Here is a 21,744-nt window from a genome sequence, read left to right as displayed (position 1 = left end):
ATGATTTTTAACATTTACACAGAGTACAATTAAAATGTTTGGTGATTCTGCTTTTAGCCATTACAAACCGAAACACTGTGTCTTACTATAACATTATTATGTTTTTTATGTGTTCTATTTTTTAAGATCCATTTTTGCTTATTTCACATGCTGTACTTGTTTTATGTCTTCAATCAAAATGTAAAGAACTTTGAATTGCACTGAACTCATTGTTTGAAAGGTGCTATATAAATAAAATATGATTGATGGATTGATATAAGCCTTGTTTTCACTATGCAATTCTTTCTGCCTCCGGTATGATCTCTAGGAAAATGAAGGCTTGCTTTACATCACAAAGGAAGTGTGTAAACCAACCAAAACAGGAAGAGGATAGCACTTTTGTTTTCCCTTAGTTGCTATCAGTGGCTATCCCCTAGCTACCATCAATGTAGTTTCTATGCAGTTACTATTGCAAGTAGCAGAAATGGTGAGTAATTGTGGACACAGTAATAATCGCTGGGCTCTGAGGAAAACAGAAAGTTGTCTTTGAGACAGCGGTGCCAAGGAAAACACCGGCTGAAAAGGCTCATCTGACACCACTGGCCTGTTTTAATCAGATCTGAAGAATGCATCTTTTGTAGCGTTCTCCATCATTTAGATGGCAGATTATGATGGGTGTGCCATTATTAAATTTTCCTTTTATTTGAAAACATATTATCCACACGATCAGTCATTCGTAGAGGAAACTTGGGAGTGGGCTGTTGTGTAAGACAGTGTTCACTTTTTTCTTCAAGCAGTTGGATCTAAAAGTTCATTTTACATCCTGATCTTGTTTTTATGATTTTCTCTAAAACGTTTTAAGTTAGATGTGCATTTTTCTCTCGAGTCTCATTTTGATGATCGTTGAATCAGGTGCCTCTGATGAATATGACAAATCCGTCGTTCCTTATTTCTAAATTACTGTAGGTCTGCTAGTATAAATGGGCCACCTTTGAAATGTGACTGACAACTGAAAGCAAATTAATGATAACCTGAGAAAAAAAATCACTGAAAACGAACTGAATATATGCAGAAGTGGACTAACATATTTTAATGTAACCTTTGTGTCATATTTGAGCCTCATGGGCAGCACATTGACTGGACTTCTTGGAAGTGACCCAGCGGTACAGTAATTTTAACACAAAAACTTGTTACAAAGATTGTGATACATAAGTCAAAAGTTAAAGCCATAAAGTACATCATGGCATAATAAATTAATGTTTAATAAAGTTTTTTTGAAAGAAAAATGATCTGAGCCACTGAAGGCTTGTTAAATACAATACGTGTGTCAATATGAGACACGGTTGGAGGCAGAAGATGTGGTTTGAGGCTGACAGCTATGACATGTAACAGAGGCAGTGTTTCAGTCTGTCAGTGGAGTGGTGGTTGCACCATCTTGCCTGCCTTGATGAATGAGGACTGGTGATAGCGGTGACGGGAGGCAAAGTCAGCATTTTCCTCTGTCAGCTGCTTGGTTTTCAGCCCGACCATGGACAGAGAGGGGGTGACTACGATCTCATCCCGAGGAGACCCTTTCCTCCTGATGGACAGGGAAGTACATTTAAATCTCTTATTCAGCTGTCACATACTCCTTATAAATGGATCCTTATCTGACCATTTTCTACCACAACAACCACACAGTACCTGAAAATGCTATTCAGTGTTGATCTGAGCCATGAGAAAAAGCTGAATCGAGCTGCGATACCTGCAAATAAATCAAAATCCACACTGTTATCTTGAAAAAATACATAATCATATTAAAACGGTGAAATCTGCCATGGAGACCCTTTTCATCGTGTAACGGTGCACAGAAGTATAGTAACAGACCGAGGAGACGCACACAGCAGCGCCTCGACCACCTGTGAGACAAGTGTTTAACACTTGCAGATATTGTGCTCAGAAATGTCGTGAGTCAGACAGCTCACGCACGCTGCACTGTGGTGAGTTTAACACACAGATGCTGGGTGTCGCAGCTATTCCAGAAATCCTAAGCCACAACAGCTGCCAGCCTGCTGGGCAAAAAGACCACAATGAAACTCCCAGAAATGTGCCTCAGTGTGCTACATTAGAAGTACACATAATGACTCAGCATTGGGTGACTAAATCTGAATGCTTAAAACAAAAAACAAAAAATTAAAAAATGCATGTCTTGCTTCAGATTTTATGCAGGCTTAACTTGCAGACTACTCCTACTGTAATAAAATGCCTAAAATTACACAAGTTTACTAAATGAGCTCGTAAACATGCTACAAAAATAACAGCAGACGTAAAACAGACTTTTTGTCCTTTCAGCAGACAGTAAACCATTTTAAAAAACAGAGAATGTGAAATGAAATGCGTTCACTAAAAGTATGACTTATGGGATGCAAAATGTAATGCATAAATGGTCAGACATTCTTGCTCACTAAAAGGCCCAAAAGAGTCATCTATGCATATTATGGCAAGGTATAGTAGAAAGCTACTGTAATTATAATGGAATTTTCCTCCTATAAATTACAAGCCATTTTCCCAAATTTGCAAAATGAGCAAAAACTGTCAATAAAGTGTCCCATACCTCGTCTGACACATCGAAGCCGTGAAAGGTAAGTAAGGAAAAAAAAAAAGCAATCCATTTACTGAGTATTATTTACAAAGACATTTTGCGGGGATTTTCTTATAAGTTCATTCATGTTTTGTTCTGCCAGATAAAAAAAAAAATGTTGCAATTACCCTTTTTTTAATCGGCGAAAACAAGTGGAAAAAAGAGGTCACTAAAAGGCCACAGGAGGCTTAAGTGCACTACTATCCCTTGCTCTGGATAGGGCTAAAACATTTCTTTTTTCTTATCTGTTCTTAAGTCATTAAGAGAATTTTTTTTAGAAAATTTAGAAAGTTGATCAGGAGAGTTAGGGTTTCCATACAAACACTACACTTAAGAAAATAAAAAAATAAACAAAATCTTCTCTGTGGTTATGAAGCTAAGTCATAATTTTATTTCAATACAAATACTAGCCTATGTAACACACTAGCCTATGTAACACACTGTGCTTTGCAGTTATAAATTGCTTGATGATATTTCTTTAATGGCATCAAAAAAGGAATTTCAATAATTGGAATAAGTGTATGTGCAGTCCTTGTCTGTTTTTGTAGTTGTCTGTTTTGCAAAGATCAGATCAAACCAGTTGTACTGGACTATATGGATTAGGCCACAAGAGCAGGCTAACATTAGCTATAGGTGCTAAGCTCAGTGCCAGCTGTAATAAAGTGTCAACAAACTTTGTCCAAATGCATATCATGTCCAAAGCTGTCTTTGGCATTCCGCACTAGAAACTGCTGTACAGGTGCATGCAGTGCATTAATGAAAGACACAAAGACACAGGAAACTCACTCTGTGCTGCTTTATGTTAGTATAGCACATCATCAACTTGGATATCTAATTTTTAATGCATGCACTTTTTATGTTGGACTGTCCTGTCCAAATAAAGACACTGACCAGGACCTCAGCATAAAGACAAGCTACGTGTTGCTTAATGGGAAATGAACTGATTGAACTCACCTATAGGTAGTCCAGGACTTGTTTTCCCGATGTAGAAGAAGAGCAGCAGGGCAACAACTATGTTTGCTAAGGCATAAACCCACTGAATAACAAACATAATCAATATGGAGCTCAATGCCTGAAAGGAAAAAAAAAACACACTCATTATATTCCGTCAATATTATCTAAAATGTAATCATTAGAACAAAAAGTAATAATGTGCAGCATGTAATGTGCAACCTACCCCGATAAGAGCAACCCAGTGGTTGGAGAACTTTGCATATAATGAATCCTGCATGGGTTTGATTTCAAAGCTCTGGTGCTCTGCTTTACCTCCAGAACCTGAAATATTAATAAGAAGGGTGACTTTACAAGCAAAGAAATACATCTGGCAAACCTCTACGATCTCCAGTATATTCAGGTCTAGTGTTTGATTGTGAAAAGCGATCACCTGTGCTGTGACTGTGAGGTTCAGCAGATGGATCCTGCTCTGCATGGTGCATTTTTGAACAAAATTTGTCTTGTAATTCCTCTTCAGTCCTGGGCAGCCTGCCTCTACACTGCACTTCGGGGTGCTCACATGAAGGAGCTGAACTCTCCTCTTCTTTTTCCTCTGAGAACATATTGCTGTTTAGGTCCAAGCCAAAGCTGTCCATCAGCTTCTGCTTTGTAGTAATATTAGCCTTTCTGCTCTTGCATCGACTGTTTAGCTCTTGCACAGGAGAGACCTTTTCAGCCCCAGCGTCAACATTTGACGCGGGTGGAAAGATCTGGTCCATGTCCTTGGTGAACTCCAACAGAGTGCCTTTACCTTGCGGACTCTCACCTGCACTCCCATAGTTTGGGAGAGAGGCCTCGATCAGGGGCTTCATTGACCCACGCTGGTTTCTTTTGGCTGGGACGGGGGTGTGCTTCTTCTCTTTAGTCTGTAGCTGGAAGGTCATGGCCACACTAAAGTAAGAGTAGTCGACAAAGCTGTAGGTGAGCATGAAGTTTATGGTGACGATGGGTGCCAGCACGTTGACCTGACCGATGAAAATGAAGGCCATGGTTAGCAGGCTGGTCAGAAAGATAGCTGCCACTGGAGTCCTGTTTGGGCCTCTCTGTAAAAAAGAGTGTCACAAAATAGGTCCTGGTTAAATGCCTCCACGAACCCAACAAGCTGCATTAACAGTTTAAATCCATGTGTGTAAAAACATGGATTTTTCACATGCATTGTCTCCCCAGCAACACAGAAGACCGATACAATCATCACAGTTTCAAGGTGGACATCTAAGATTTTTGTCATTAATTCAGTATTTGACCAAATGTCTCCCTTTAAGTTCCTATGTTACAGTGATGAGTAATAGCCAGAAGAGTTTTTTATGCAGAATATTATGATGTCACAGTGAAGCTGACCTTTGAGGTTCTAAAATGTCAACACTTCATCATTTTATCCTATTAGACATTCGTGTGAATTTTTTGATATAGCTAGCATAAGAATTTTTGAGTTATGGCCAAAATTGTTTTCTGAGGTCACACTCACATTTGACCATCAAAATCTCTTTGGTTTATCATTGAGTCCCAGTTGACAGTTGTGTTAAATTTAAAGAAATTCCTGTAAAGTGCTCTTAAGATATAGCATTCATGAGAATGACGTACACTAGGTCTAAGTGACCTTGACCTTTGACCACCAAATTCTAATCAGTTCATTGTTGAGTCCAAATGGTAGTTTGTGCCAGATTTGAAGAAATTTCTTTAAGGTGTTCTTGATGTATTGCGCTCAAGAAAATGGGGCGAATGGACAACCTGCAAACATAATGCCACCAGCCGCAGATGTTGCTGATGTGGAGGCATAAAAAAACAAGCAAGTGGTGATTTTTTTTTACCTCTCTGATGAAATTAAGTATTCCTTTAGGGGTTGAGAAAATAAAGACTAAATTTGCCTTTAAATTCTTAAGATAAATTTACTGTTTAAAATGGATTATGTGAAAAATGCATCGTCACAAAGCTGAAAACAGACCTGTTTTTAATTCACTCATGGAAAGTTGATGTTTTGGAGAGACATGTGTTTCACGTGACACTGTAAAAAATGCACATGTTTTGTGTCCCTAAGTCATCGAACTGGGCTGGGACAAAAAAAGACTGTCCCACTCCTCCTGTTAAGATTCTGTAGCTTTTCAACTTGAGCCAAATAAAACTTATTTAACTAATAGAAATTAATAAGAAGCAGCCATGCACAGGGACCCATTAAAACAATCTGAACTAAAAGTTATATTTGAGTATTAAAAAAAACCAAACCTGCAGAAAGTTAGCAATTGTTTAAACATATGGTTTGCTAAGCAGCTTGCTTTCACATCCCAGGTCCTATCACACAGTTTAAGGAGCACTACTGTGTTACTGTGTGCCTGGCGGGCCTCCAGAGCACACAGCGGAGAAGGGCCCTGCCCGTCGCCCTTCCTGCGTTTGTTCTGAGGCTTTGATTTGGGCCAAGATGTCTAGGGCCTCATTCCAGCCTGCTGAGAGAGGTCAGACACTGCTGCCACCCAGGGAAGTCTGAGGAAAACTGGGGGCGGAGGAGGTCAGAGTGTCAACGTGACTCTGTGTTTGTGTACGTGCACAGGTTGTGTGTGTGCATGTGGTTGTGTAGCAGCAGTGAGATGTAACTCTTTGCTGTAATGCAGTCAGTCACTTCACTTCTATGGAGTGGAGTCTGGGCTCTATAGTTAGGCCGTCCTGTCACTGTTTCCTGTTGAGTCCACCCACCACACCCCCCTGACCATCCAGACTACACTTATTAGCAGCAGAGGAGGAAGCACTCAGATCCAGTGCTAATACTACACTGTAAAAAGACTCCAATTAAGTTTAAGTCCTACACTGAAAATGTAATAGTTAAGTAGAAAATATAGTAAAGTGTACTGATGATACCAAAATGTATTAAAAGCAAAAATACAGAATGCAGAAAAAATATTTTCTGTTAATATTGATAAAATATATACTGTATTATTAAACAATTATTATGCTTGCACTGATGAAAAAGAAGGATTTTACATTTGATTTGTAGATGGTTAAAGCTAATAATAATATTTTTTTTAAAAAGGAACATTTCCATTAGGAATTAATCTCCTGAGTATTTTCTTGATTAACTTATTTTACAAATTGATTTGCCAAAAAAAAGAAAAAAAGAAAAGTGATTAATGCCCATATAACTCAGTGATAAAACTGACACCTTCACAACTCTTGTTTTGTTCAACCAGTTGTGCAAATAAAAATACATTCAAATTACTAAAATGAAAAGCAGAAAACCTCCACATTTGTGAAACTGGAATCTATATGATTAAATCAAATTATCAAAATGGTTGCCAATTGAATTTCTGTCAATTGATTAATCCACTTATCATTTCAGTTTTACATTTTCATATATTTTGTCTGAAAAACATTCTACTTTGTAAAGTAACTAGCAATTAAATCTGTCAAATATCTGTAGTGGAGTGAGAGGTAAAATATTTCCCTCTGAGTTTTGGGGAGTAATTTGTACTTGGACCCAGTTTCCCCATGTCTTTGAGACCAGGTGACTAGCTGCAATGTAAACACTCTGAGCATGTTTGACCTATCAATATACGTCCGCTTAAAGTGCTTGTTTTTGCCACTGACAGGCTCAGATTGTTATTATAAATGTCTAGCAAAATTACAGACCCTACAGAGAAATAAAATATTTCCTTTACCATTCACTCAATAAAGTCTGTTTGTTATTGTGTCTAACAAAATCTGGGTCAAGAAGTCTTTCTTTTGAAGTCTTGTAGTTTAGTGTTATTGTCAATGACTCCGCTGGATATTTAACTAATTTGGACAATGAAAAAAAGTCAGATTTCAGAGCGATTTCTCCCTAAACAAGGCTTGGCTACACACACTGACAAACAGATGGTATCAGCAAGGAAAAAAAGTTTAATTTCCCTCTTTGATTTTCTCTGTAATGCTATCAGACACATCTAATAGCAGTCTGAGCCAATCAGAATAGCAAAAAAAAACAAAACTCTTTTGGACCTACATTGATAGTGCACTATTGCCGCAAGTTGTTACATTGCTGCCTGTTTATTTGCCTGCTACAGACTGCAGCTCTCTCACCCCATACAGGATCAATTTACTCACTTAGCCACAAAACATGGGAAAATAGAGTCCATGTTGAAAAATACCAAAGTTTTCCTTTAAGAGCAATTCATCACTCTGCAAATAAGCAAACTCACTAGTGCAGAAACACACACCCTCACTACATAATCTGCTTTTACATCATGGTGACTACAGCTAATACATTGTTAATATCCAGATGTTCCTCCCTTTCTGGCTCTATCCATTCAACAATCCACCCACCCCTTTTCCCAGGAAAGCCAGAGCTGGGATGACCCTCTCTTGGGCGATGCACTGGAGGATCCTGGGTGCTCCGTACAGGCCGCCCATGCAGGAAGCCAGTGAGGAGATGTAGAGGCCCAGCAGAAAGAGGAAGCCTACCAAGGAGACCTGGAGGAAGAAGGAAAACAAACAGAGGGTGGAAGAGGATGGGGTGGGGTCCAGAGCTCACAACAGCTACGCCCAAGTTCAGTTCCGCTGCAGCCAGCCCCTTATGAAAACAATGAGGACTCACCACTGATGGAGTCTGACCATGGACTGGTTTTTTTAAAAAGAGCCACTGATTGGTTAGAGAAAAATATTGAAATAAGCTTGAGATTTGCATTCATATTACACCATTTGTACTACACATGTTGATTTCATTAACATAAGTGGCAACTGGTCAGTAATTTTGATTGGAGCTGGAGGCTACAGAGCGTAAACGATGAGCAATGTGCGATTGTACACCCACATTTTAGTCAGAAATCCACTGGAATAGAACTGGAACTCACAGGAAGTTCACAGGAACTTTCAAGCCTGGCACAAGCCAGGTTAGACAATGCACAATTACAGTTACAATTAGTTGATCTAAACAAAAAAAAAAAACATTCAGGAGCAGAGGACTTATACATGATGTGTACAATAATTGCGGGATACATTTGGTTTTTAAAGGCACTTTGAAGCACTAAATGTACAGCAAGTAGGTGAAGTGAACCATGCCATAATATTTTTCCAATGTGAGACACACGAGACAACTAACCAGCAGTGTGTGAAAGTGCACCTAGGTACTCAAGACCACAACTGTGGGTACTGGGGCAGTCATTACCAAAAAAAGAAAAAATGGAATGGGTCACACATCTCAAGGCAGAGAACACACATCCAGTCAGAACTTGACCACATCAACAAAGTGAGCCATCATGGGGATTCCCCTTACCTCACCCCTCCTGCTGAGAGGGCCCCTCTAACTGGGCAGGATGGAAAGAGAGGGGGAGTTTACCTTTTCTGCTATCAAGAAGTCATAGCGCAGAGCTTCTCTGGTGCAGATGGCCCCCAGAAGGAAGACAAAGACCAGATACAGGAACCACCTGTGGGTCACCAACAGTACACCACATAGCATTATTAATAACTGCTGCTTTCTCACTATTAATAGGAAAATTGTGTCATCACAACTCCAGAAGTGAGTGTGTGATGGGCCATACTGGGAATATGGGTGTGTTTGTTCTCTCCAATGAAGGGGGAAAGGTTATTCCTTTGATAGAAGACACAGCAAACAGATCTGAGAGCACCACATCTGGAAAGTACCATTATGGATGATTCATAAAGGAGAGAGTGTGATAGTTAAACTATCCTTGTAGCATGATGTGTAGTTAAATAAAACTATGTAAGATAGCAAAAAAAGTACGTTCTGACATGTTGGTACTACGAGTTAACAATTTGCCTTTGTTTTCTTACAGCATATTTCTTCCTATGTGGGTCACTCTGTACACTTTTACTGTAGTTGTAGTGTTGTGCACTTAGTTGCGTTTCCTTGTGGTGTTGTTTTTGTTTTATAATGTTGTTGCGTGAGTGTGTGTGTGTCATCAAGGTGTCATCATACGATGTGAAGACAGCTGCCAGTGTTCCCACAGGGATGTTGTGTTCAGGCCGCTGAAGGTCTGAGCTCATGTTGAAGCCTGCCATAACCCCTACACACAAAAACACGCATGCACGCGCACACACATGCACACACACACACACACACACACACACACACACACACACACACACAAACCACAAAAATGTAAACAACATACTGTTCGATACAAAACAAATTCATGCACAGTTATGTAGCTGTAAGAAATGAAAAGAGCGTTGGAGTGTTGACAGTTAAAGGAGCACAATACCCCTGAATGAGCATTTGTGTATTAGCTGCTCACTCCATGTTATCTGTAATTCATTCATCCAAAAACAGACTTTCGAATTAAGTGGATTAAAAGGGGGCTGCATTTAAGAACAGCATTGAGAGGGATGCTTTCAGATAGTTATATGACGCGTATGTGGTTTTGCTGCTGTTTTAAATGACCCCTTTTACTCTAATTCATTAAAAACTGTTGATGACAAATTGATTCTTCGTTTACTGCGGAAAAATGTGAGAAAAAAAAGTTTCCTTCATAAATTTAATGTCACATAAGAAGAGTAATTGATGTAAATGATCATTTTTGGGCAAAATCATTCCTTTAAAGGGCAGATAAGGTTTAATACATACTATACATGATTAGATTAAAAAGAGATGATAGGACCACCTCACCTGTAGCAGCAGGAAAAAAGACCCCGAAGACAGTGAAGAAGTTTTCTCCTGGGCTGTAATCTGGCATCATGTTGCTGCTGAGCAGCCCGGGTGAATAACCAATGAAACCATTTTCTGAAAGTGGAGACAACAACACGCAAAACACATCAGTTCCGAACTTTACATTTTGATAAAATGTTTAACTTTTGAAGTTTTTAATGGCTAGATAGATACTTTTATTTTTCCCATGGGGAAATTGGTTTGAAGCATATCACAACAGAATTTTAGCACACAAACACAAAGTCACCATACTTCACACATACTGACATTATGAAAGCTACATAAAAATAACAGACACACTCATTCATTTGCTCTTTCAAGTACTAGGTGGTGGGGAACAGACCAGACCAGTGGAACATATTTGGAGACTGTTACCCGTTTAAAAACGTATGGGTTGTGGAATAAAATTGTTTTCTGTATTGTTACCTGCAGCTAAAGTTCTTCTTTTTTTCTTCCTGGGTGATTACTGAGGAGTTTTTACCCAGCATTTCCTGGAGAAGTTAAGATTAAGTTGAAATGTGCACATCACATCTGCACGAGGGGATTTTCCCAGTAAAGACCTACAATACCAGACACCAGCTGTGTGAAACATTATATATCATAGGTTAGAAAAAATACTGCATTTTATCACTGATAATTAGCTTCTGAAACAAACTATAACAATTGGTACAACTTAAAGATACTGGTTACCAGATAATATTATCTATTTTTATTTATTTATTTATTATTTATTACTCCACATTGAGCAATACCTGAACTGGGAATCCATAGCTGCAAATAGAGACTGTCACGTTGTTTTTAAAATCAAAATAAATTTCAAAATAGATAGTGAGAAAGTATGCAGTTCGGTCAAGGTTTGTTGAACGTGCAGGGGAAGAGATTGTTCTGCACTGGTTGGGGCCATTTAAATCACACAGTCTGACGGGCAGGCCTATGTTACAACACTGGACATTTCCCCCTTGGTTATCTTGCGATGGGAAAGAATGTTCTCTCAGATTAATGACATGTTTATCCAAAAGGAAGTCACCACCCTTTTCAGAAGCTCAGCAGCTTCCAAGTTTGAGTGAAAGAATGAGAGTGAGCGAGAGAGGGAGACAGAGAGTGAGAGAAAAAGGGGGAGAGAGAGAGAATGCTCTTTTTTTCCCCCATTTTGTTTTAGACAAAAGCCAAAACCATGAGGCCTGGATAGACAAGTTACTCCAAGTGCACATGTTCTCCAGGATAGGAATTTAAGGAGGCTGTAAATACTGACATCAAATGGGACTAGGTGCCCAAACTCCGGTTCCCTCTATGACCCTGCAAGACTGCCCTCTGTCCAAACAATCAGGATCTAACAGATCCAGAGCAGTCAGTGTCTATATCTGCGCCATGGGCTCCCCACCCATATTACAACATACACTCCAGCATCCAACCATGCCTGATTCTCTCTGAGGTTGTCAGAAAACTATTTCTATGAACAGAAATTCATTGCTTGGATACACTGCCAGAGTGTTTGATCTCAAAAACTGTGGTAAAAAAACAGCAAACAAATATGTCTTTTAAGTAGAACTGTTGTGCAAGTTTTCTATTTTCTGTGGGAACAGCATTTTCACATCCAAAATACCACGCTCCTACATAAGGCATGGTCAGATTTACTTGAAGGGTAACCCCAAGGCACTTTCCTTAAACTTTACAGCAACCCAAAAATAGCTAGTCGGTCAGTTGGTGATTTGACGAACCAACTTTTTTTTACTTACATTGTGATGGTGAACATGGAAAAATTATACCTGTTAAACATCGGCATGTTAAAATTGTCATTGGCGGCGGCACTGTCAAGGAGTGGCCAGGGAAGCCAATATTTCCTTTGAAAGTCACTATCTTCTGATACCGATGACGTGCTGGCATTATTGTGCATTCCTATAAAAGAGGGTATTAGAGCGGCCCTAAAAATGAAAATGTCTGAAGTATTATGATGCAGAAAATAAAACAACGGAAACTAGGATTACTGAGTAACTGAAGTTGTATATCAAGCAAGAATGGAAGAGAACTTCACTTCCAAAACTTCAACAATTAGTGTCCTCACTTCCCAAACACTTACTGAGTGTTGTTAAAGAAAAAGGTGTCACACAGCGGTAGACTCAACCTGTTGCAGGCATCAAAGAAAATGAGTGCAATCAATTTTTTTTTTATCAGTTTGAACATTTAATATCTTGTCTTTGGACTGTATTCAATTGAATATAGGTCAAAAAGAATTTGCAAATCATTAGATGTTGTTTTTATTTACGTTTTTGGGGGCATCCCACCTTTTGGGGAATTTGGGTTGTATGTAAGCATATATAAGCATTTATGTGACTGTGTCATATTATGTGAAGGGCAAGTGTACAGGGCAGAGTGGGGCTCCTCTCTGAACTCAGCATTCCTCTGATACGCACTGGAATGTGTAGTCAGATTACATGAGAGTCTGAGGCCTCTCTCTCCGTCCCACACTAACCAGTATAAAGTGCTGTGCATGGAGAGCAGGGCTGGCTATGATGTTACAAGAGGTGGGGCAGGTCCCACTGGGATGATTGAAAACTATATATTATAGTGCGGATCACAGGGAGAGACGATGTGGCGGTCTCTGGAGTCGCAGTGGGCCTCAGATCTCGGTTCCGGCCTTCTCGCTTTGTCATTTTCAAAAAATGTGGGTGAGTCTGGTTAACACCCTAAACCCCAGACCCAAGACGCACATTATGGCTTCCTGTTCTTTGGGGAATAGGCTTCAGCTAAAGGGACTGGGTAAGAATGTCAGATATTATTTCATCTGTGCGCAGCAATCAGACAGCTTTGCGGTTGAATTGTTTGACTGTAGAGACAATGTGTTGGCCCTGTAACTAACTAAACTAAATATTTCACTCCACAAACACATCAGTTATGAACTGTCCTCCAATCAGCACTATTCTGAGCTGCCATACATGTTGCAGCTATGCAGCCTTTAAATTGCACCTGTCACCGCACTGCAGGAAGGACTTGTCATAATCAGTCACTTAACAGATCCTTAAGGCTGGGGATATGAGGAAGCCAGGTCAGTCTAAGGGTCAGAGTTCATCTACATATAAAATATCACAAGATAGTCTTCAGATTTGCCTTGTAGACATTTAGATAGTGATCCAGAGTGTGTTTTGACAGAAGAAGGTAGACAGATGAATAGATTACATTTCAGGCCAACACGAATACCAAATCATCTTGATTTGTACCAAAAATTCCATTAATTCAGTCTTTCCCCTTCAAATATTTTTGTTGTTGGAGCTCAAAGGTTGAAACTGTATCAACAGCCCTTTTTGCTTTAAAAATACCTGAAACCATAAATGACTTATTATTCAGCTGTAAATTTGAAAATTTCAGTTGATGAATACTAAAAATACGATAACCTGTTTAGTATTAAATGCCAATATTTGCCAAGCATACCAACAACAAGCCAAAATCCCAGTATCATGTGGCTGTACCATATGGATGTACCGTGGACGTGTACATAAGGGAACTTGTTATCAAACTGTGACCACATGATTTTGGCAGTGGCTCCTTTCCTTCAGGATGTGCCTCACGTTTAGTGAGCGCAGGCTAATCTGGGCTGTTTCAACTAGCTAGTGGACCTGCTGGTCTTCTGCCAACCATGAAGTCACTCAACACACACAGAAGCTCTTAATTGGAAAAACCTGGAGTGGCCATTATGGCTGGTTCTCCCACAGTTCTTCAGGACTGCAGACTGGCCTTTCCCGACTGTAATATGAAGAAGGTTGGGAGTGGCGGACAAGTTGAGTTTAGGGGAAGGATTAGAGTCTGTTTTTTTGGGAGGGTATGGGACCTTGTTAAACTTAATCTTGCAAAAACACTGCCCACGGTTGGACAGGTACACTGAGTTTTCTGTGGTTTGCTGAAGAAAAGAGCAAAAACGGGAAAGTTCCCAATGTGATATACTGTTTTTCTGTTTCTTTGACTTTAACAAGTGACTATTGTTTGCCTTTTATGTCCTATTCACATAAAGACCGGCTTGACTTCTGGAACACTTTTCTCTTCACACTGGACAGGACGCTGATATCAGTGAGAACAGGAAATGTGGGGAATGACTTCCTGACGGCCAGCAAAAGAATACAATCTGCTCAAAAAAGGCAACATTTCCTCACCACAAAGGTGAAAAAAAAAAAGAAAATAAATCCTCTCAATAAACATATTGCCAGTCTGAAGCCACAAGAAAACAACACTTGACCAAAGTTTGTAACTTACAACCATCAACTATCCACTGATGGCAAAGGAAGTCAGTCACTGATGAAAACTAAAAACAAGTTTAATAGCAACAATGGGTAAAATGTTTATCAAAACGTTTGTTACACAGATGCCAGAAGACACTGTAAAGAAATGAACTGTGGAGATCTAACCTCAGTCAAGTGCCAGACTGACAATGATAAGTGATACTACAGCGACACCTACTGGCCTGAAGAGGTCACCACTCAAGTCAACAGTCAGCGGTTCCCAGAATTCCTCTGTCAGCTGTGGAGGCCAAACTAAACTTCACTCACCCCTCCTCAACTTAACTTAACTGCATTTTTTTCAACACATAATAATTATGTGGTATTAGTGTCAAAAGGTGCTACAATGAATAAAAAAGAATAAAAATGTCTTGTTATCTTGAACATGACACACATTCATTCAAATTTTTCCAAATGACAATTACATGTTCAAATTTTTCCAAATCGCCGACTTGATCCCTACAAAAGATACCTGGTTCTTTTACGGCATTAACTGAGAGCTCAATATTTTAGATTTTGCTCCCATGTTTATAGTTGTTTTTTTTTTATCTTGTAGTATTCATCACATGTATTTTACTTTCTAAATAAATCTAAGTTCTTACAGTTCATTAACATTTTATACAGCAGATATTCTGACTTAAAACAATAGGAAAAGTGCTGGTGGAACCAATAATAGTGATAGGCAAAATTAAAAGACCAAATCAACCAACGACTCTTCTTTAAAAGTGTTTGGTATGTATCAGGTCAACATTTCTAACACCTTATTCCTCATGAATCCCAGATTTCTCCCACTCGCTGGTATCATAGATAGCGTACCAGAGCTAAGATGTATTCTCCTCAGACAGTAATTTTTCCGACTTTGGTATATTTGTGAGGATGTATTGTGGAAACGACAGGGAGGCTACTGATAAGATGTGTTGTATTTTATTGCTCAGAGCATTTAAACTTCATATTGCTAACAAGAAGCAAAGGAAACAGTTTAAGTGAGTTGTGAAATATGATCAGGAAATCATTTTCAGATTACTCCAACTCTACATGAATGCAGAACAAAGCTGAGGAGGTAACTGGGATTGTCTGCTACCTGCCACCCAAACAACAACAGATAAGTGATGTTAAGTGATGTTTCAAGCTTAAAAATGTTCTTCTTCATTGACTTTTCTGTAACATATATTGAACTTACTTAGCTCACCTGCATACAAATGGGATGCAAAATTAATGCAATAAAATAAATATTCTAAATGTATACATGATTCGACAGCACTAGCTGTCAAACATGCATGTACTGTTAACAGTGTCATGAATTAAAGTATTAGAAGACATCAGTATGGATTTAACCCTTCCCTTGATCCCTGTTAGCTTCTCACTTTATGTCTTTATTCATATCCCCCAGCCCTACCTGGGTCAAGGTGCGTGAAAGTCCCGATGACAAAGTCCAGTGTGGAGACAGCCAGCACAGCCAGCAGCAGCAGCTGGAGTCTGACAATCCACTTGACACCTGCCAGGTTGATTCCTAGCAGTGCCAGCAGCACCGCCGCCGACATGCCGCGCACCACCCACTGGCTCTGCAGACCCAGAACCTCTGCCACCGACTCAGAGAAACCTGTGATGTACATGGCGCCAGCTACACACTGCAAGGTGGGAGGCAGCAAGAAAGGGGAGCCAACATGAGAGAATGCAAAGGAGATGTGTAGACTGTAGCACCCAATAATGTAATAATTCCTCAAAAATGTAACAACACCTAAAAATGTAATAACATTTGTTCTTAATATGATTAAAAATGTAAAAAACAAAACAAAACAATAATTCAACAATTTGACCAATAATGAAGTCAAATAAACTGTCTGATATTGTAATGACATTTTTGTGATAATACCTTACAGGTAGCATCTTCTGTCTGTTTAAAACTGATGATATAATAACTCTAGCGGATAAGGTAATAATACAAAAAAGTAAGCTATTTTTTTTGGAAATGTAAAGTGTGTAAGCACAAAAAAATTATAATACTGTTAGTGCCATGTTAGCCCACTGAAAACATTTAACACTTACTTACGGACTTACATAGTTGGTAAAGTTATTACAATAGTGGGTTTTACTACATTTTCGATCAAGTTAAGTCACAATTTTATTACATTTTTAGTGAATTATTACATTATCAGGTGTTTTTTTGTTACTCACCTGTCCAAACACATAGAGGAGGCCCACAGTGCCACCGACCCTGCCGCCCAGGACAGTGGAGATCATGGAGTAGATTCCTCCACTTCCAACACCGCAGTACTCATTCACTCTGATCCCTGACATCACCGTCACCAAAGCAACCAGCACGACAGAGGACACCAGGAGCATCCCAAGCAGCACGCCCGTGTTGCCCTGGATGATGATGGCATGAAATACTGAGTCACCTTTGCATACACGTGTACATCTGCAGGATGTCAGTTATCAGTAATACATTCAATGTTTTTAGCCTACAACTTGTGAGAACTATCTGCACACCTCAACTTTGTATACTGTAGCTACTGTTTTGTATTCACTGCACACTTTGTTCATCTTGCTTGTAGCCTTTTCTTCAATATTTGTTCTGTTTATATGTCTGCACATTTTTCTCTACTTCATTTGTCTCAGTATCTCAATAACATAATAATAATAAACCTTATTTATATAGCACTTTCCTTAACAAGGTTACAAAGTGCTTTTCAGACAAGCAATATATTATAAACAAGGCATCAATAAAACAACAATAAAATGCAAACAACACAGTGATCACATATTGATACTGAAAAAAAAGGATAAAAAGTAGCCTACAATGGCCAGGGAGGGATGACAAAACCTAATAACAGCCACATATTTAATATTCATAAAGGCTTTCCTTTAAAAGAAAGTCATAAGAAAGGATTAAAAATAGGTTGTTCTTAAAGAAACAGTCACACTTTAAGTTTTACTTTACATGCTCTAGTGTTCAAACTGGTGGCGAATGTGTTTAAAAGAATTATCTAGATGAAAACTGGGAGATTTTTTTTACTCTCATTTTTACACTCATTTTTTAAAAAACTTTCTTGCACTCCTATTTGCTAATTCAAAACTCCATTATTGATTTTAGCTTCAGTATTGAGGAAAACTATTAAACGAGAAACATGTTAGGAAAACCTTAAACCCATTAAACCATGGAAAACATACACAATGTGCTTTTGAGCAATAAAAAAAATAATAGAGCATGTAGTTTATAATAAGATGCATGTCACCCTGGAAAACAAACCCTGTCTCCCACATGTCAAACTATATTTTAGCTGTCAAGTAAGACCCTAACAAATGTAGTAATTCTTTGTAGTTGTGTCCTGTGATCACACATGTACATGAAAGTGTTTGGGATCCACTGACAGGGTGACACCTACGTAATGTTGGTTGCAGCTAAAACTAAGAATCAAAGGCTTCAACAAAGTTAAAAGGACGTCCATAGCAGACATGGAACACAGACATGAAGCTGAATATTATAAAGTAAAAAACAAACAAATGAAGTTTCTGTTTTGCTCAATTTCACAGTACTACAATCCACCCTTAAGGGATAGTTCAGATCTTCTGAAATAGGGTTGTATGGGGTACTTATCCACCACACAGTGTATTACATACAGTAGATGGCAGTTGGCTTCTGCTGGTTTTCAAAAAACCAAACCTTTCCTTTAAATTGATGTTTTACATCATAAAAGCACCAGTGTGCAAATGGTGCACTGTGTCCCATTGCTTCATTTTATATCATAAATAAATCTTCACTCTTATCATTCTAATGTATGCTCAGCTGCGGTACATGGTCCGAACTAATGATAACCCTGAGACAGAATCCCACAGGTTGGTGTCCCACAGAGAGGGCTATCTGCCAGTAGAAACCCCAAACTCACCCACAACCAAATTTCTGATTAGTAGAATAATATTCCTTTGCTCTTTAAAAGAGCACATTAATGCACCATTCAAGCACACTTTTCACTATAAATGCATGTTCAAATGCTTTTCCAAACAAACCATCAGTCCCTCCATAGCACCTTTTGTACATACATTTTCTGTCCTTTATATTCTGTCATTTTATATATTTAAATTGCTTTTACAATTTTTTTATCTTATGTCCTATTCTATTTAAATTCACTATCTTTATTCTGCCCTTTATGTTAATTCTTTTGCACCAAAACACCAAGTCACATTCCTTTTATATGTAAATGTAATTGGCAATCAAACCGGACTCTGATTCTGATTCTGTTTAATTAACATACAAATGCATAAAAGGAAGAACTCTATCAATGGGGGTAATGGGGGTGCTTGGATTGCTCCGACTGACAAAAATGTCAGACATATGACACATTTATATTTAAACAAGATCAAATGAGTATTAGGTCAAAGCTGACCCAGACGACAAACTTCATCACTGGATAAACAGCCCAACCCAGAATAAGCTCTAGGATGACAACCTTGAGCAAACAATGACACATACGGATATTGTGGGTTTTGTTTGAGATTTAGATGAATTTAAATTGTTCAGGTTTGTTATTATCTCTTCGATAAACAGATTTCTTCTTATGTTTTGCTTCTCTATTAATACACAAGAAGACGAATATGAACACACAAAGAGTGCAGTCTGTCTGTCAGGAAATTGAGAGTAAAACTGTGTGCACTCACCACCAGGTAGCCAGTACGCAGGAATAGCACCACACCAAAGATGTTGATCATGCAGGTGGTGAAAACTCCATCCCAGGTACCGAAGAGCACCGGATCCCACCCAAACAGTTTGATCCTCCACCACGGCTGGCTAGACTGCTGTGAGCCCTGACCAAAGGAACACAACGAGTAAAGCACTGGCTGAATTTTTTCTTTTTTTAAAGTGCTTCATTTCAACATCAAGAAGCCATTATCATATTCATTTTCAGAAAACTTTCAGGAAAATTATTGTTTGCGCTAAACTGTAAACAACAAACAAATGCAGGTATCAAGACACTTTTAAGGCACCTTTTCAAGATAATTTCAACCAAATTTAAGTCAGATTTTGATCTACATTTCCCAACAGGTGCAAATATAAAGAAATAAATTATATTTGTATTTGTAACATCAGAAATGTCAGAATTATTTTTCCCTTTTTAAAACTGACACTTTCCAAGGCTACAAATATTTTTTCTTGAGCCTCACTGATTGACTAGGGACATATGCATGACCCTCCCTCCACCATAAATAACCACATTTTAAAAAAATATTTATGACAAATGTTATTATTGGAGCCAATGCAACGAACAAACATTATGGGAGTGTAAAACTGAACACAACAGTGGCAATATCAGTAACTTGGCGCAGCAGCTATTATTAGATTTAAAAAAAACTTAACCTTTGATGTCTGAAAGTTAAGTGCAAACTGTTTCTTTTTGGCAACATTTTAAATGAGAAATGCAGAATTAAGTGATTTTTAAGACAGAAGCCTACACTGGTCATGATGTGTTTAAGGACTGTCAAAGTTTAAAAATCAGACAATGATTTCGGTTTTTACAGTTAATGGCTATGGCAACATTTACAATTTTTGAAGAGGGTCTCACAACTGAAATGTTTTTTACTTAATTGTAAAGTTTATCGCAAATGATCTCTTTCTTTCAGTTTCCACCAATGCACCTGTCCACAAATTTTTGAGGGTCTGCATGAGCCTCCAAATTCAAGATTCTTATATAAAACATGCTTTTAAACCCACCACTGTGATTTGGGGATCTGTGGGTATTTAAAATAAATACAGAATATGACCATTTAAAATTGTATGTCCCTCCCTTATGCCAAAATAAAAATAAATCCCTGCCCAGTGCTTAAAAAATGAATTGACATGCCTCCCCTGTTTCATAAATAGTGAACAGCCCCTTAATGATTTAAAGGCCTAATATATTTTAAAACTGATAAAAGACATTTTAGGACTTTTTAAGGACCCACAGACATCCTGAAATGTCACTCCAAATGCCAAGCAAGAAAATCCTAATAATACAAATACCTGGTGTAATCTGACATATCCATACCTGTGCATCTTCATGAAAGAGATCATGAACACGCGTGCTGGGATCAGTGACTCTCCCCTTCAGCAGCTCTGCTCCGTCTCCCTCCCGCTCACAGGTGCGCACAGTCCAGCCTATCGGCACGGTCTCCATTGCAGCCTGTGTAAACAGTGGTCCAAGTTAATTATAAAGTTTAATGTCAAACGACACCATGAAGAAATTCAGCTTGAATTTATTAATAAGTGACCATATTAGTTAGAGTTTGTGTTAACTGATGGTCCCTCCTATCCCCGTGACACAGCAACAGGTGCTGCACGAGGACACCCGGATACAGCAGGGCGTGCTCCAGACACTGCACGCTACAGTTTTATGACAACTAAAACAATAAATCAGTCAAGATGGTCTAGACAGGCAGCGGTCTACACGTAAGCTAAAATTAGCATCGAACAGCGGTGAACAGATTTTTTTTTTTTTACTGTTTTGTCTCGATTTACAGCTATAAATCAGCTATTTCAGCACCTGCCTGTTGGTACAATCAGCTGTAAGAGCGACCGTCGACACCGAACCTAATTAATAAAACTGTCAATTTAATGTTTCCTGATGGCAAAAGTAACATTTGCTCCACCACACTCTTTGAGTCACAGAGATTTACTCTAAAATGGAGAAATAAGCAATACGGCATCTTAAGCTAAACGATTTTAGCGTTTAAATTAATTCTTTCTCCCCCAAATTGAAAGGTCTTTAAATTTTTACAAGACAAATACTTCAACTTATGCATGTTAAAGGAACAAAACACTTAGCTTCACCTGCCTTTCATATAGTCCCATTTCAGTCCATGCTGAGAAAAAAAAGAGACATTAGTTAGCCAGCTATCAAAATAACAAATCAGTTCATTGTGCCAGTGTGCCTCGGAGGTGACTCCGGTCGGTGTGAACAGGACTCTCAGCTCCTCCTGCTGTTAACAACGTGTGTTTATTAAAACGTCAGCAGCCTGCAGGTAGCTTTACCTTCCAGGGTGTGTTTTTGCTTTGCACAAGGATCCTGTGTTAGTTTTGGCAAGCCCTGAAGTAGACAATGTTGACTAATGATTAAAGCTGAAAAATGCACGTATGCCACTCAGTATCCTTATCTTTTTATTCTTGGAATTTTTTCCTAAAACACGTTAGGACGGCAGGCTCTGGGAAGATGATGTTTTAGGCCATAAGGCTGTTTTTAGGCCTTTATTAGGATGTTTCTAACTATTTCTGCCAGTCCACAGTCACA

The 21,744-nt window shown here is 38.7% G+C and overlaps 1 protein-coding gene across 2 annotated transcripts; it reads right to left on the bottom strand.

The window, feature by feature from the left end:
- Nucleotides 1–1,046: 1,046 nt before the first annotated feature.
- Nucleotides 1,047–21,412, bottom strand: slc12a8 (solute carrier family 12 member 8). 2 transcript variants are annotated; one of them, XM_042494081.1, is made up of 14 exons: nucleotides 21,292–21,412; nucleotides 20,506–20,640; nucleotides 19,142–19,288; nucleotides 16,661–16,852; nucleotides 15,882–16,113; nucleotides 10,182–10,295; nucleotides 9,492–9,579; nucleotides 8,892–8,979; nucleotides 7,880–8,026; nucleotides 3,984–4,635; nucleotides 3,777–3,874; nucleotides 3,554–3,671; nucleotides 1,663–1,723; nucleotides 1,047–1,558 (listed from the first exon to the last, which is right to left on the bottom strand). In XM_042494081.1, exons 2-14 carry the CDS (start codon nucleotides 20,632–20,634, stop codon nucleotides 1,390–1,392), a joined length of 2,235 nt encoding a protein of 744 aa, XP_042350015.1. In that variant the 5' UTR covers nucleotides 20,635–20,640; nucleotides 21,292–21,412; the 3' UTR covers nucleotides 1,047–1,389. The 2 variants fall into 2 exon arrangements, with proteins under 2 accessions (XP_042350015.1, XP_042350014.1); XM_042494080.1 differs by lacking the exon at nucleotides 21,292–21,412 and adding an exon at nucleotides 20,729–20,791.
- Nucleotides 21,413–21,744: the final 332 nt, after the last annotated feature.

The sequence above is a fragment of the Plectropomus leopardus genome, chromosome 10 (assembly GCF_008729295.1).
Source record: "Plectropomus leopardus isolate mb chromosome 10, YSFRI_Pleo_2.0, whole genome shotgun sequence".
NCBI lineage: Eukaryota > Metazoa > Chordata > Actinopteri > Perciformes > Serranidae > Plectropomus > Plectropomus leopardus.
Note: the sequence above shows the minus strand (reverse complement) of the source record. Positions and strands in the feature narration are given on the sequence as shown.

Coding starts and splice junctions, on each gene's coding strand:
- slc12a8 (XM_042494080.1), bottom strand. Junction 19,289..20,505: donor TCTTTCATGAAGATGCACAG/GTATGGATATGT, acceptor TCCTTTGGTCAG/GGCTCACAGCAGTCTAGCCA. Junction 1,724..3,553: donor AAGTCCTGGACTACCTATAG/GTGAGTTCAATC, acceptor ATTTATTTGCAG/GTATCGCAGCTCGATTCAGC.